This window comes from Megascapheus bottae, chromosome 32 (genome assembly GCF_031878675.1).
Source record: "Megascapheus bottae isolate mThoBot1 chromosome 32, mThoBot2.hap1, whole genome shotgun sequence".
NCBI lineage: Eukaryota > Metazoa > Chordata > Mammalia > Rodentia > Geomyidae > Megascapheus > Megascapheus bottae.
The window spans coordinates 8,089,578-8,103,797 of NC_143540.1; the positions used below are offsets into that span (position 1 = coordinate 8,089,578).

General features: G+C 51.8%; 1 protein-coding gene across 1 annotated transcript in view; it reads left to right on the forward strand.

The window, feature by feature from the left end:
• Celsr3 (cadherin EGF LAG seven-pass G-type receptor 3) overlaps positions 1–10,852 on the forward strand; it is a 29,279-nt gene extending 18,427 nt beyond the window's left edge. Inside the window, exons 21-35 of the mRNA XM_090323129.1 lie at positions 682–853; positions 1,428–1,595; positions 2,105–2,231; positions 2,334–2,540; positions 2,924–3,098; positions 3,308–3,420; positions 3,695–3,774; positions 4,457–4,583; positions 5,139–5,255; positions 5,595–5,743; positions 5,828–5,937; positions 6,516–6,674; positions 7,803–8,003; positions 8,955–9,846; positions 10,569–10,852. Of these exons, the coding sequence (XP_090179255.1) occupies positions 682–853; positions 1,428–1,595; positions 2,105–2,231; positions 2,334–2,540; positions 2,924–3,098; positions 3,308–3,420; positions 3,695–3,774; positions 4,457–4,583; positions 5,139–5,255; positions 5,595–5,743; positions 5,828–5,937; positions 6,516–6,674; positions 7,803–8,003; positions 8,955–9,846; positions 10,569–10,596 (2,825 nt within the window). The 3' untranslated portion in view covers positions 10,597–10,852. The remainder of the gene's footprint in view (positions 1–681; positions 854–1,427; positions 1,596–2,104; positions 2,232–2,333; positions 2,541–2,923; positions 3,099–3,307; positions 3,421–3,694; positions 3,775–4,456; positions 4,584–5,138; positions 5,256–5,594; positions 5,744–5,827; positions 5,938–6,515; positions 6,675–7,802; positions 8,004–8,954; positions 9,847–10,568) is intronic.
• The last annotated feature ends 3,368 nt before the right edge of the window (positions 10,853–14,220 follow it).

Below are 14,220 nucleotides of genomic sequence, written 5' to 3' on the forward strand. Positions count from 1 at the left end.
TGAGTCATATCTCCTCCCCATTCCCCCTTCCCTCTCCTCCTCCTCCTCCTCCTCCTCCTCCTCCTCCTCCTTCTTTCTGGCTTGTTTCTTTTGGTAATTTATTGAGGCTAAGAGTCTCACAGACTTGCCTGCCCAGGCTGCCTTTGAGTCAAAATCCTCAAATCTCAGCCTCTTGAGTAGCTAGGATTAGCCTGGCACATTTCTTGTGTGTGTGTGTGTGTGTGTGTGTGTGTGTGTGTGTGTGTGTGTGTGTGTGTGTGTGTACTGGGGCTTGAACTAAGGGACGGAACACTGCTTTCTAGAATTTTTCAATCAAGGCTGGCACTCTTCTACTTGAGCCACAGCTCCAAGTCCTGCTGTTCTGTTTTGTTTGTTTGTTTTTGATTTGTTCATTGGAGCTAAGAGTCTTCTGGACTTTTCAGCTTGGGCTGGCTTTTGAAGTGGGATCCTCAGATCTCAGCCTCCTGAGGAGCCAGGATTACAGGTTTGAGCCACTGGCGGTGATGGCAACCAGCTCTGAACATTTCTTTAGTATGCGCCTCTTCCTTCCTTCCTTCCTTCCTTCCTTCCTTCCTTCCTAGCAGTGGATTCTCAGGGATCAGATCTCAGAGCTTGGTATTAGGATTGTAGGTACTTGGGTTCAAAAATCACTAACAATGACTGTTCCTTTTCCCTTGACAGTTCTGCCCACCGGCAGCAGCACAGAAAACTCCAGTGTCTCCAGTGTGGTCCCCCCACCGGTCCCCCCAGAACCTGAACAGGAACCTGGCATCTCCATTGTCATCCTTCTGGTGTACCGTACTTTGGGGGGGCTGCTCCCCGCCCAGTTCCAGGCTGAGCGCCGAGGTGCCAGGTACTATGGGTAGAGACATTCCCAAGTCCCACCCCTGAACTTTCTGTGAGTATGTCTACCTGGCCTCACTGGCTGAGACAGAGACACTGTTGGAGCTCTGATGGGGATGGAGGGGAAATTTTTGTGGCAGAACAGACCATGCAGAGTTACTCAGGCCTCAGGCCTCAGTTTAGGGAGTGAGTCTTAAAATCCTGGCAACCCAGAGGAGGCTAGAAGTTTTCTTAGATCTTAGATTTGTTGGTTAGCTATAACAATTGAGAGGGTCGGGCACTGGTAGCACTGGTAGCTGAAGCCTGTAAGCCTAACAACTCCAGAGACTTGAGATCTGAAGATCATGGTTTGAAGCCAGCCCAGGCAGAAAAGTCCCTGTGAGACTCTTATCTTCAATAAACTACTCTATAATGCCAGAAGTGGCACTGTGGCTCAAGTGGTAGAGTGCTAGCTTTGAACACAAAGAGGCTCAGGGACAGTGCCCAGGCCCTGAGTTCAAGCCCCAGGACTGACAAAAATTAGTAAGAGCATAAGTGTGGGGGGTGGGTCATCGGTATCCAAACCCAGGTGGCTGTCTCTTCAGGCTCCCCCAGAACCCTGTAATGAACTCTCCGGTGGTCAGCGTGGCCGTGTTCCATGGACGCAACTTCTTAAGGGGCGTCCTGGAGTCCCCCATCAGCCTCGAGTTCCGCCTGCTACAGACAGCCAATCGGAGCAAGGCGATCTGCGTGCAGTGGGATCCACCTGGCCCGTGAGAACCCCATTCTGGAAACCCTTTGGTCCCTCTGTTAAGTCCTAGGAAGCCAGTTGATTGTCTCCACACCTTCCACCCTTGAGGGGTCCCCTCCCTCCCCACCCCCCCCCCATCAGTGTCACTAGGCCCATTAAGAATGTTGTTCCTGGCCAGGCGTGGTGGCTCACACTTGTCATCCTAGCTACTCAAGAGGCTGAAATCTGAGGATCTCAGTTCAAAGCCAGCCCCAGCATTAAAGTCTGTGAGGTTCTTATCTCCAATGAACCACCTGAAAACTGGAAGTTGGGCTGTGGCTTAAAGTGGTAAAAGGGTAGCCTTGAGCAAAAAAGCAGCTCAGGGACAGCACCCAAATGCTTGAGTTCAAGCCCCACCACCAAAAAAAAGGGGGGGGGGAATGCTGTCCCCAATTCAAGCACTCTGCCCCTAGCATGACCTGTCACAGGTCCCTCCCTATGGTGGGGCACTCCCAGGACCAGAAGGCTAGTCTGTGTGTCCTGTGGTTCCAGGGAAGAGCAACATGGCCTGTGGACAGCACGGGATTGCGAGCTGGTGCACAGGAACGGGTCGCACGCCTGGTGTCGCTGCAGCCGGACAGGCACCTTTGGGATTCTCATGGATGCCTCTCCACGTGAGGTGAGGCTGTGTTTCACATCTAGAAAAGTGAGGGGGGGGCAAGGATGTCCCCCCCCCCACACACACATACACATTCCCAGTGACATCTTTCTGTGTCTCCAGCGGTTGGAAGGCGACCTGGAACTGCTGGCTGTGTTCACGCACGTGGTGGTGGCTCTGTCGGTGGCTGCTCTGGTATTGACCGCAGCCATTCTACTGAGCCTGCGCAGCCTCAAGTCCAATGTGCGAGGAATCCACGCCAATGTAGCAGCTGCGTTGGGCTTGGCTGAGCTCCTCTTCCTGCTAGGAATCCACAGAACCCACAACCAGGTTTTCTTTTGCATTTTTTTTTCTTTCTGTCACTCATGAGGCTTGAACTCAGGGCCTGGGTGATGTCCCTGAGCTCTTTCACTCAGGGCTAGTGCTGCTTCGAGCTCCTTGGAGTTTTCTGGTGATCCACTGGAGAGAAGACTCTCACCATCTTTCCTGTCCAGGCTGGCCTGGGCCACCAGCACCTGGCTTAGGTTTTTTTGTCTGTTGTCTTGTTGTCTCCAACCTGGGGGAGCTGAACAGGACTAGAGGCCACGCTCAGGGTCTGAGTTCAGGGATTAAGGTTTGGGGTAGAGACGCTGTGGTTTGGGGGAGCAGATGTCTGGGGTGGGGTCCGCTGATATGCTGGCTACCCCCTCCCAACACACACGCTCTGCCTTCAGCTGGTGTGTACGGCGGTCGCCATCCTCCTGCACTACTTCTTCCTCAGCACCTTTGCATGGCTCCTGGTGCAGGGCCTGCACCTCTACCGCATGCAAGTTGAGCCACGGAACGTGGACCGCGGCGCCATGCGCTTCTACCATGCTCTGGGCTGGGGCGTTCCTGCTGTGCTGCTGGGTGAGGCCACGCCCCCTCGGGTCCCGACTCCGCCCCCAACCGCTGTCCTTCCCACGATGGGACCCGGATGATGCTCCCGCCCCATCCTTGATCATGCTCACCAACCTACACTCCCCTCCTCCTTCCTCCCCCCCACCTCCCCAGGGAGGAGCCCACTTACCCTTGCGCTTTTGTGGGGAGTCGGAACTCTTGTCCCTTCTGTTTCCAAGGTCTTGCTGTGGGTCTGGACCCTGAGGGCTATGGGAACCCTGACTTTTGCTGGATCTCCATCCATGAGCCTCTCATCTGGAGTTTCGCTGGCCCTGTCATCCTTGTCATAGTGGTAAGTGACTGACACCCCGTGGGTCACCTGTGCCCTCTGTGTCTGAGCTCTTCAGCTCAAGACTAGTGCTCTATCACTTTGAGCCACAGCACCACTTCCAGGTTTCTGGTGGTTCAATGGAGGAGATAAGAATCTCACAGACTTTCTTGCCTGGGCTGGCTTCACCCCTTCATCTTACATCTCAGCCTCTTGAGTAGCTAGGATGACAGGCGTGAGCCACTGGGGCCTGGCTTATTCCTCTTTTCCACCCTGCACCCTGGCTGCACACGTTCAGATGAATGGGACCATGTTTCTCCTGGCCGCTCGCACATCCTGTTCCACAGGACAGAGGGAGGCTAAGAAGACCTCTGTGCTGTAAGTTGGATGGGCTATACGAAGTGAGGGGTTCTCAGAATGACAGACTTGCATGGGTAGATGGGGGGGAGTGGATTCTGAGCTTCTCCCCCTCCCCCAGAGTACCCCTGGTGTAGTTTGGGTTCCAAATTCTGCATGAAGAGCATAAAGTCACACCCTGGCCTGTGGTTCCTCCCTATGCCTTTGTCATATGTTTAGCCACCCGTGTTCCCATTCTTTTGGTTTCATGATTCCCCTGCCCTATCTTTTTTGTTGTTGTTGTTGGTCATGGGGCTTGAACTGAGGGCCTGAGTGCTATCCCTGAGCTCTTTTTGCTCAAGGCTAGCATTCTACCACTTGAGCCACAGTGCCACTTCCAGCTTTTTCTGTATATATGGTACTAAGGAATCGAACCCAGGGCTTCATGCATGCTAGGCAAGCTACTCTCCCACTAAGCCCCCTTCCTCCCCTATTTTCTATGATTCCCACATGGCTTCATATTCCTTTGTCTTCTCAATGTCCTGTCATGGCTCCCAGAGTGTTCTTCTCATCTTCCCTAGTATCATCCCAAGTGTTCCATGTCTCTGTGTGAGTGATTTTTCTTCCACATCTCCATGTGACACCTACCCCACCCCGGCCCCGTTATGTCCTCACGTGGCCCTAGTCAAGCCCTGCTTGACCTCTGTGTGTCTTCCCACCACAGCAGAACACTACGCAGCTCTTTTCTACTCCTTCTGCTCGTCAGTGCCTCCTGGCTCTTTGGCCTCCTGGCAGTTAATCACAGCATCCTGGCCTTCCACTACCTCCATGCTGGACTCTGTGGCCTCCAGGTACCTTTGACACCCTAGATAGGGCAGTTGTCCTAAGTAAGGCCTGGAGCTCATATTTACTGGATATTTACTGCTGTTGGTTGGGATGTCAGGCTGGACACTGACCTTGGATCCACTTTTCCCAACCCTAAAACTCTCCTGATCCCTCACTGATCCACAGATTGTCACAGACCCCATTCATTCCTGCTGTTGATCTGACTTGCCCTAATTACCTTTCTTCTTCTTCTTCTGATGGCCTGGGAGCTGTCCCTGAGCTCTTCAGCTCAAGGCTAACGCTCTACCACTTTGAGCCACAATATTACTTCCAGTTTTCTAATGCTTCTTTGGAGATTAAGAGTCTCACAGTGTTTCCTGCCTGGGCTGGCTTTGAACCATGAACCTCAGATCTCACCTTCCTGAGCAGCTAGGATTATGGGTGTGAGCCACGAGTGCCAGGCCTATGCACCACCGATAGAAACTTCGACTGGCCCCTGATAGACCTCCTGATAACCTTCCTTTGACTTTCTCTGCTTTCTGACCTCTCAGTCACCTTCGCTGATCCTTGTTGATCCACAGGGCCTGGCAGTGTTACTGCTCTTCTGTGTCCTGAATGCAGATGCCCGGGCCGCCTGGACACCAGCCTGTTTAGGCAAGAAGGCTGCACCAGAAGAGACAAGGCCAGCACCAGGGCCGGTGAGGAGGCTGCCAGAGCTAAAAGAGGTTGGGGATTCAGAATCCAAAGAAGACTCAGCATTTTTTTTTTTTTCCCCTGCCAGTCTCAGGGCTTGAACTCAGGGCCTGGGCACTGTCCCTGAGCTGCTTTTGCTCAAGGCTAACACTCTACCCTTTGAACCACAGCACCACTTCTGGCTTTTTCTACATATATGGTACTGAGGAATCGAACCCGGGGCTTCATGCATGCTAGTTAAGCACTCTACCCCTAAGCCACCTTCTCAGCTGAGGTCTCAGCTTTCAGGTTTCTTCAAGTCTGGCTCACATCCGTGTCTCAACCCATCTTTCCCTCCGTCCCAGGGGCCTGGAGCCTATAACAACACAGCCCTCTTCGAGGAGAGTGGCCTTATCCGTATCACCCTGGGTGCCTCCACTGTCTCTTCAGTGAGCAGTGCCCGTTCTGGCCGAACCCAGGACCAGGACAGTCAGCGGGCCCGCAGCTACCTCAGGTAAAACCCCCATCACCAATAGCTAGTCTACTTCCGTTTTACTAAAGCTTAGTTACATGTTCAGCCCCTCTTCTGCATTTCTAGGGACAATGTCCTGGTTCGACTTGGCTCAGCTGTTGATCATTCTGAACATACTCTCCAGACTCACTCTGGCCCCACTGACCTGGACGTGGCCATGTTTCATCGAGATGCTGGTGGAGTTAGAGCCCTGGGTCAAGGGAGGAGGGAGGCAGAGGGTCTTGCACTGATCCCCTTTTCTTCTGCTCAAATTAGGGGGCTGTATCTGATCACAGTGGGCTAAGAACCAAACGTGGTTCTCTTAATTCACTGTTAACTCATCCCTAATAAGTCCCAGCTCTGTGGCAGCCAATTCTAGTCTACGTTATTATTATTATTATTATTATTATTATTATTATTATTATTATTATTATTACTTGCCAGTTGTGGGGCTTGAACTCTGGATCTGGGCGCCATCCTTGAGTTCTTCAGCTCAAGGCTAGCACTCTATCACTTTGAGCCACAGTACCACTTCTAGTTTTCTGGTGGTTCATTGGACATAAGAGTCTCATGGATGTTCTAGTTGGGGCTGGCCTTGAACCGTGATCCTCAGATCTCAGCCTTCTATGTAGCTAGGATGACAGGCATGAGCCACTCTTACCTGGCTTCCTGCCCTGATTTAACCACCCACCCACCCCACCCCACCCCCCCTGTCTCCGGACCCTCACCTCCACAAGCCACTGCTATACTTTCCTCCTGACTTTCCCAACTCCAGGCGCAGACTCTGATTCTGACAGTGACCTATCTTTAGAAGAGGAAAGGAGTCTGTCCATCCCGTCTTCAGAAAGCGAGGACAACGGCCGGACACGAGGACGCTTCCAACGTCCACTCCGCCGGGCAGCCCAGAGTGAGAGGCTCCTTAGCCACCCCAAAGGTGACAAGAAGTCTGACCCCATGGGTGATCAAGGGGTACCCCATAATCCACTTAGATGTGTTTCAAGGACTCTGTCACTTCCTCAGGATGTCTGGGCCTGGGCGCTGTCTCCTAAGCTTTAAGTTCAAGGCTAGTGTTCTGCCACTTTGAGCCATTGTGTCACTTCCGGTTTTCTGGTGATTCATTGGAGATAAAGAATCTCATGACTGGGCCGGGAGTTTGGCCTAGTGGTTAAAGTGCTTGCCTAGCATGCATGAAGACCCGGGTTCGATTCCTCAGTACCACATACATAGAAAAAAGCCAGAAGTGGTGCTGAGGCTCAAGTGGTAGAGCTCTAACCTTGAGAAAGTCCAAGGACAGTGCTCAGGCCCTGAGCTCAAGCCCAGGACTGGCAAAAAAAAAAAAAGAATCTCATGACCTTTTCTGCCTGGGATGGCTTTACACTGTGATCTTCAGATCTCAGCCTCCTGAGTAGCTAGGATGACAGATGTGAGCCACCAGCGCCCAGCTCTTTTCTAGCTTTCTAATAGTCCCTAGGGGACCCTGGAACAGCATCATAAGCTCCTTGACTTTTCTATAAGTTGGAGTTCAATCTGGTCTTTCTGAATCCTCAACTATAGGCCTTCCATCTCCAGGCACTCTACTTACAATTAGAATAGGATCTTAAAATGGAACTTCTGCCAGATAGTAGTGTCATTCTAGTTCCTCAGGAGGCTGAGATCTGAGGATCACAGTTCAAAGCCAACCTGGATAGGAAAGTTTAGGAAGCTCTTATCTCCAGTGAACCCCTCAAGAAACTGGAAGTGGGACTGTGGCTGAAATGGTAGAGTGCTAGGCTTGATTTGAAGAGCTCAGGGAAAGTGCCCAGGTCCAGAGTTCAAGCCCCACCACTGACAAAAAAAAAAAAAAAAGTTTCTTTGGATTGGTAGTGCTTGCTGAGCATGCGTGAAGCCCTGGGTTCTATTCCTCAGTACCATGAACATAGGGAAAACCAGAAGTGGTGCTGTGGCTCAAGTGGTAGCATGCTAGCCTGAAGGGACAGTGCCTAGGCCCTGAGTTCAAGCCCCAGTGTCTGGCCATCAGCAGAATCCAAACCAGATCATCCTGTAACTCACTTTGGTTCCACAGATGTGGACGGCAATGACCTCCTATCCTACTGGCCAGCCCTGGGAGAGTGTGAGGCAAGCCCTTGTGCCCTGCAGACATGGGGCTCTGAAAGGCGTCTGGGCCTAGACACCAGTAAAGATGCAGCCAACAACAACCAGCCAGAACTATCCCTGACAAGTGGGGATGAAACCACTTTGGGCAGAGCCCAACGCCAGAGAAAAGGTATGACCTCTGATCTTTGACCTCTGGAATGCAGCCAGGTTAGAGGAGGGGAGGGGTGGGGGTGGACAGATCTCAGCTTCCTGATCCCAAACCTCAAGAACTCCACTTCCGCTGATTTAGAAACTTTCTGTTGGGCTGTGAGTGTGGCACCACAACAACTTTCTTTAAGGAAGCCAGAGGCCAGTGGCTCACGCCTGTCATTCTTAGTTCCTCAGGACGCTGAGATCTGAGGATTACAATTCGAAGTTAGTCCTGGACAGGAAAGCCTGGGAGACTCTTCTCCAATTAACCACCACCTCCCCCATCCAAAAAAAAAGAAAAGAAACAAGGAAAGAACCTAGTGATGGTGTGGCTTCCCTTGAACAAAAGAGCTCAGAGCTAGAGCCCAGGCCTCAGTTCACCCTCAGTTCAGGCCCGAGGATTGGCACACACACACACACACACACACACACACACACACACACACAAAACATAGCAAAGCAAAACTTAAGGAGGCAACTCAGAAAGGACACTTGTGCATCCAGCTACTTCTTTTCTTTTTCTTTTTTTTTTGGTCAGTCCTGGGCTTGAACTCAAGGTCTGGGCCCTGTAGCTAAAGAGTGTTTTGCTCAAAGCCAGCCCTCTATCACTTAAGCCACAGCACCACTTGTGGCTTTTCCTGTGATTAATTGGAGATGAGAGTCTCACAGACGTTCCTGCCCGAGGTTGGCTCTCAATCACAATCCTCAGATCTCAGCCTCCTGAGTAGCTAGGATGACAGGCGAGAGCCACCAGCAACCAGCTTCAAATGGGTTTTTTTTCCTCTCCGAATTCTATTATAGGGATTCCAATGGCTGGCACATCCCTAGCTCTAGGAGATCTTCCCCTCTTTTCTCCTCATCCCCTTCTCCCCCACCCCCACCCCACAGACACCCTCTCCACACCCTGGCCACCATTCTGTTTCTCTCGTAGGCATCCTGAAGAATCGATTGCAGTACCCACTGGTGCCACAGGCCCGAGGCGCTCCGGAGCTGTCCTGGTGTCGAGCAGCCACCTTAGGCCATCGTGCTGTGCCAGCTGCCTCATATGGCCGCATCTATGCCAGCGGGGGTACAGGCAGTCTTTCCCAGCCAGCCAGCCGCTATTCTTCTCGAGAGCAACTGGATCTGCTCCTACGGCGGCAACTGAGCCGAGAACGACTAGAAGAGGCCCCTCTGCCTCGACTACACCCCCTGAGCAGGCCAGGCTCCCAAGAACGCCTAGATGCTGTCATACCAGGCCGCCTGGAACCCCGAGATCGGGGTAGCACCCTACCAAGGAGACAGCCACCCCGGGACTATCCCGGTACCATGACTGGTCGCTTTGGATCACGGGATGCACTGGATTTAGGGGCACCCCGAGAATGGTTGAGTACCTTGCCCCCACCCCGCCGTACCCGGGACCTTGATCCTCAGCACCCACCTCTACCCCTCTCTCCCCAGCGGCAACTCTCAAGGGACCCCCTCTTGCCTACCCGGCCCCTGGACACTCTGTGTAGGAGTTCGAACTCTCGAGAACAACTAGACCAGGGGCCTAGTCGGCATCCTTCAAGGGAGGCCCTGGGACCCCCCCCACAACCACTCAGAGCGAGGGAGGACCCGGCCAGTGGCCCCAGCAACCATGGTCCCTCTACGGAACAGCTGGATATCCTTTCTTCCATCCTGGCCTCTTTCAATTCCTCAGCCCTCTCCTCCGTGCAGTCCTCCAGCACGCCCTCCGGGCCCCACACCACCGCCACACCTTCTGCCACCGCCTCGGCCCTGGGGCCCTCCACGCCTCGCTCTGCCACATCACACAGCATCTCAGAGCTGTCACCCGACTCTGAGTAAGCCAGACCCAACACCCTCTTCCAGGATAGGGCAGCTTCCTGTGCACCTGGATTCCATCCCAGCAGGGGCTGGGAGCTGGCAGACAAGTAGGGGTTACCTCCTGCTCAGCATCCTCACTGGCAGGAAATGGGGATGTAACTGGCTGGGACTTGCTGGGCTTGTGATTATTGGGGGTAAGGCTTCCAAATGGCTGGAACTAGTGGAAAGAGTCATCGGAAGTCAAGGCCTAGAAGCGGGAAGTAACCCGGTATTTGCAAGGGACGGGAGAAAAAGGGAGTCTTTTGTTCAAGGAGAGTTTAAACTCAAGGCCTGGGCTCCTTCCCTGAGCTGCTTTTGCTCAAGGCTAGCATTCTGCCACTGGATCCACAGCGTTACTTCCAGCTTTTTCTGAGTAGTTTCTTGGGGATAAAAGTCAGACTGGGGCTAGGAGTTTGGCCTAGTGGTAGAGTGTTTGCCTAGCATGCACAAAGACCTGGGGTTGATTCCTTGGTATATAGGGGGAAAAGAAAAGAAAAGAAAAAAAAAAAACAGACACAAAAGTCAAGCTCCATTACCCAAAGACCTAGACAACCATGGAGCCTTGCTGATGTGTCTGAGAGTCCACACTACAGCTGGGCATGAGAAGCTGAGGGCTGAGAAGCAAAATTAAAGGGAAAGACAGTGGAAAAGCCCAGAGATCCTTCACACTGACCTTTGATTTCTCCCTTCAATTCTACAGAGTTCCCAGAAGTGAGGGTCATTCCTGAGGACCAGCTGAAGGTGAGGATGGATGACTTGGGCTGACAAGGAGAGATTCCAGGAATCCAGGGCATGGATCGCAAGGGAGCCTCTCTCGAGCCCTCTCTCGGCTCTTACTGCAGTACTAGAGGTCCCTTGCACATCATGAGCATGCGTGTGACAGGTGCCAGGAAGGCAAGGACTAAAGGGAGGACTTTTATACGTTTTGTACCTTTGTAACCAGAGAGAGATTATGCTTATGTTATTTTTCAGCTTTTCTGTCTGGGGGGGGCGGGAGGGGGCGGCACGGGAGATGGGGATTGGTGGTGTCTGAGGCCAAGCTGGGAGGGGGAAGGAGACAGAGGGAGGGAGAAAGATGTAGTTTGGTGCTATTTGAGTCCCTAGACCACATACTCTTTTCTCTCATCTTATCAAAGTGGAGTCAACAGAGATAAGCCAGGTTTCCCCTTCCTCCTCTAAGGTTGATCGAAAAGATTGTCAGGTCCCAAAGTACAGAATTTATCTTTGATTTTCTTTTTTTTTTTTTTTTTTTTCTTCAGTGCCCTATAGTCCAAACTTCTGGAACTGGGTTTTTTGTTGTTGTTGTTGTTGTTTTTGGGGGGAGGTGGGTCTTGCAAAACAGGTCCTTTAATTTCCTTATAAGGTCTTGTGCATGCCATGCCTCTCTATGGATGTGTTTATTTAATTTAAACCAGTCCTGGGGTTTGATGAACTCAGAACCTGGGCACTGTCCCTGAGCTGCTTTGTGCTCAAAACTAGAGCTCTACCATTTGAGCCACAGTGCCACTTCTGGCTTTTTCTCTGTATGTGATACTGAGGAATCGAACCCAGGGCTTCATGTATGCTAGGCAAGCACTCTTACCACTAAGCCACCATTCCTAGTCCCTTGGATGTGTGTTTATTATATGGAGTCCCTGCCACTTACTGCCTTATAACCTCTAGCACAGGTGCTGCGGGTGTTGGTAGAGCAGCAGTTGTCATGTTTACAGGGCAAGGCTTCCCTTTCTCCCTCAGGGAGGGGGCTCAGGCCTCTCTCCAGACATTCCTGCAGGCAGAGGGGGAGGCACCTACCAGCCCCTGCCCCTATCTGAGCAAAATTTACAGTGCCATTTGATTCTCTGAATGGGTGGGTGAGCTAAGGGAACTAAAACAAGGGAATTCAAGACCCAGAATGTAGATACCAGGGGTCTGGGCCTCTCATGTTTACAGGACTCCCCCCCCACCCCAGCCCCAGGCCCCTTATAAAGGGGGGTGGGCGATGACTGTTCGGACCTGTTCACAAAACTCACTTTTGTTATTTCCCTTTGACTGATATCCAGATCTGTGGATTTAAAAAATATATATATTATTACTTTGTTTACAGATGAAGATTTATTATTTATTTTTTACTTTGTTTACAACTTAAAACTTTTGAGCTTTTATACTTTGTTTACAGTTGAGATCATTAAAAATATTTTTTTTCCTTTGTCTACAAGTGAAAGGTAGGGAAAATGGGAGGTTTAGATAATCCAGCTATGAAAATGTTAGACCTAGCCATGTTTTGTGTGTGTGTGTGTGTGTGTGTGTGTGTGCGCGCGCGCGCGTGTGTGCCAGTCCTGGGGCTTGAACTGAGAACTTGGGCAATACTGTCTCTGAGTTTCTTTGTGCTTAAGCCTAGCACTCTATCACTTGAGCCACGGTATCACTTGCAACATTTTCTGTGTATGTGGTACTGAGGAATCAAACCCAGGGCTTCATGCATGCTAGAGAAGCACTCTACCACTAAGCCACATTCCCAGCCCAGGATCTGGCTATCTTGAGGGGAGTTAACACCTATCCCTCTCCAAGCTCTCCCAGGCCAAAGGTCAGCCTTGAGTTCCAACCCCTACCCCCCCACCTGCTTTTAAATAGCAAACCCAGGAGATCTAAAAGTAAGTATCCTCTGACCACTGGGAACGGTGGTTATGCAAGATTTGGAGTGTTCTGTGCAGACACCTCCACACCTCTACCCCACACATACTCTTGGGAGCATTTATTTCCAAGAAGATTTAAAAATAAAACAAATCTTACTTTACTAACTGGTGGTAAATCTCACCAGCCAGGACCCCAGCTATCCTTTACCCCAAATAACCCCAGTCTTTGAAGGGCTGTGGCTTGCTGTGGGTGGGAGAGTGTCCTTGCTAAAGCCCTAGGTATTGTAGATTCTCTTCTCTGGAGGAATTCCCTCTTCCCCCCACCCTTCCCTTCCAGCCCTGTGGCCCTCTTTTCCTCTCTGTGTAAATTGATCCGTGAAGCCACGCCCTCTGTTTTGGGAATAAACTTCTATAGAAAACAGATGTTGCCTCTTTCTTTTTGCCAGTCCTGGGGCTTGAACTTGGGGCCTGACCATTGTCCTTATGCTTTCTCAAGGCTAGCGCTCTACCACTTGAGCCACAACACCACTTCTGGCTTCTTCTATGTATGTGGTACTGAGGAATTGAACTCAGGGCTTTGTGCATACTAGGCAAGTACTTTACCACTAGTCCATGCTCTTGGCCTTTCTGTTGGGGTGGATGGTGTTTCTAAAGGGATTCAAGTCATACTGACCTTTGGAAGGAATCTGAGCCTTCCTCTCTCAAGAATATCCAGTTATTTTTAGATTGTTTCAAGGGAGATCTGGACCAGGTACCCTACCTCTTTACACTGGGAAATCTAGCCCTTCTTCTTGTGATGGGGGCTCAAAGTGGAGTGACAGATGCCAAAGGAAACCCCCCTTCTTGATTAAGGCAATAGTATCGCATGGACCTCTTTATTCAGGGCCTGCTCCCTGGACCTGGAATTTGTGGTTCTACCTAATGTTCAAAACAGCTCTTAGAACTGACCTTACAGTTCCTGCTTGCAGTCCGGCAGAAGAGGGGGGCGGGGATGGCTGGGCCCATAGCTAGCCAGAATTTTGACTTCCCCTTAGGATCAACAAGGAACCTAGTGTTTTCCTAGGGGTGAAGATTCTCATACTAAGTAGCTAAAGTTGGGGGAAGGGGCGGGGGATGGAGGGGAGAGAGAGAGAGAGAGAGAGAGAGAGAGAGAGAGAGAGAGAGAGAGAGAGAGAGAGAGAGAAGACCTTGGGAAGGAACCATCATCAGCTTGAAGGCTGGGGAGGCAGCCATGGACCCGGATTCCCTTACAGTGATAAGGCTGAGATTTCTGGATTATTCCGGAATTTTTCTCCTCTTACGCTTAAGGAGGGGGCCCTCTGGCACACCCAAGACTCCATCACACTCACAGCGACCCGGAGGCCCTGGGTTCCAGGTCTGATCGTTTCTAAGAAGAGATTTTTATTTATTTTTTTTTTAAATAGCCCAGATCGGGATTGACAGGCAGGCGTGAGGCAGCCAGGCCGCCGGCGCGGAAGGGGTTAAAACCTCCCTGTGGCAAGTCAGAGCCCCGCCCCGCACCCGGAGAGTTGGACTGGGGCCACGCCCCCCCGCGCTCTGATTGGCCCAAAATGGTCCAGTCTCACCGGGCGATTAGCGCCTTCGCCCCGCCCTCCCTGCCCGGGTGTAGCGGACCACGTTCCGGCTGTGGCGCCGCCTTCTGGCCGGGTGGTCTCCGAACCCGAGCCCCCTCCCCCTCCCGCCTTTCGGGCCCCCCGCCCCCCGCCCCGGCTTCAGCAT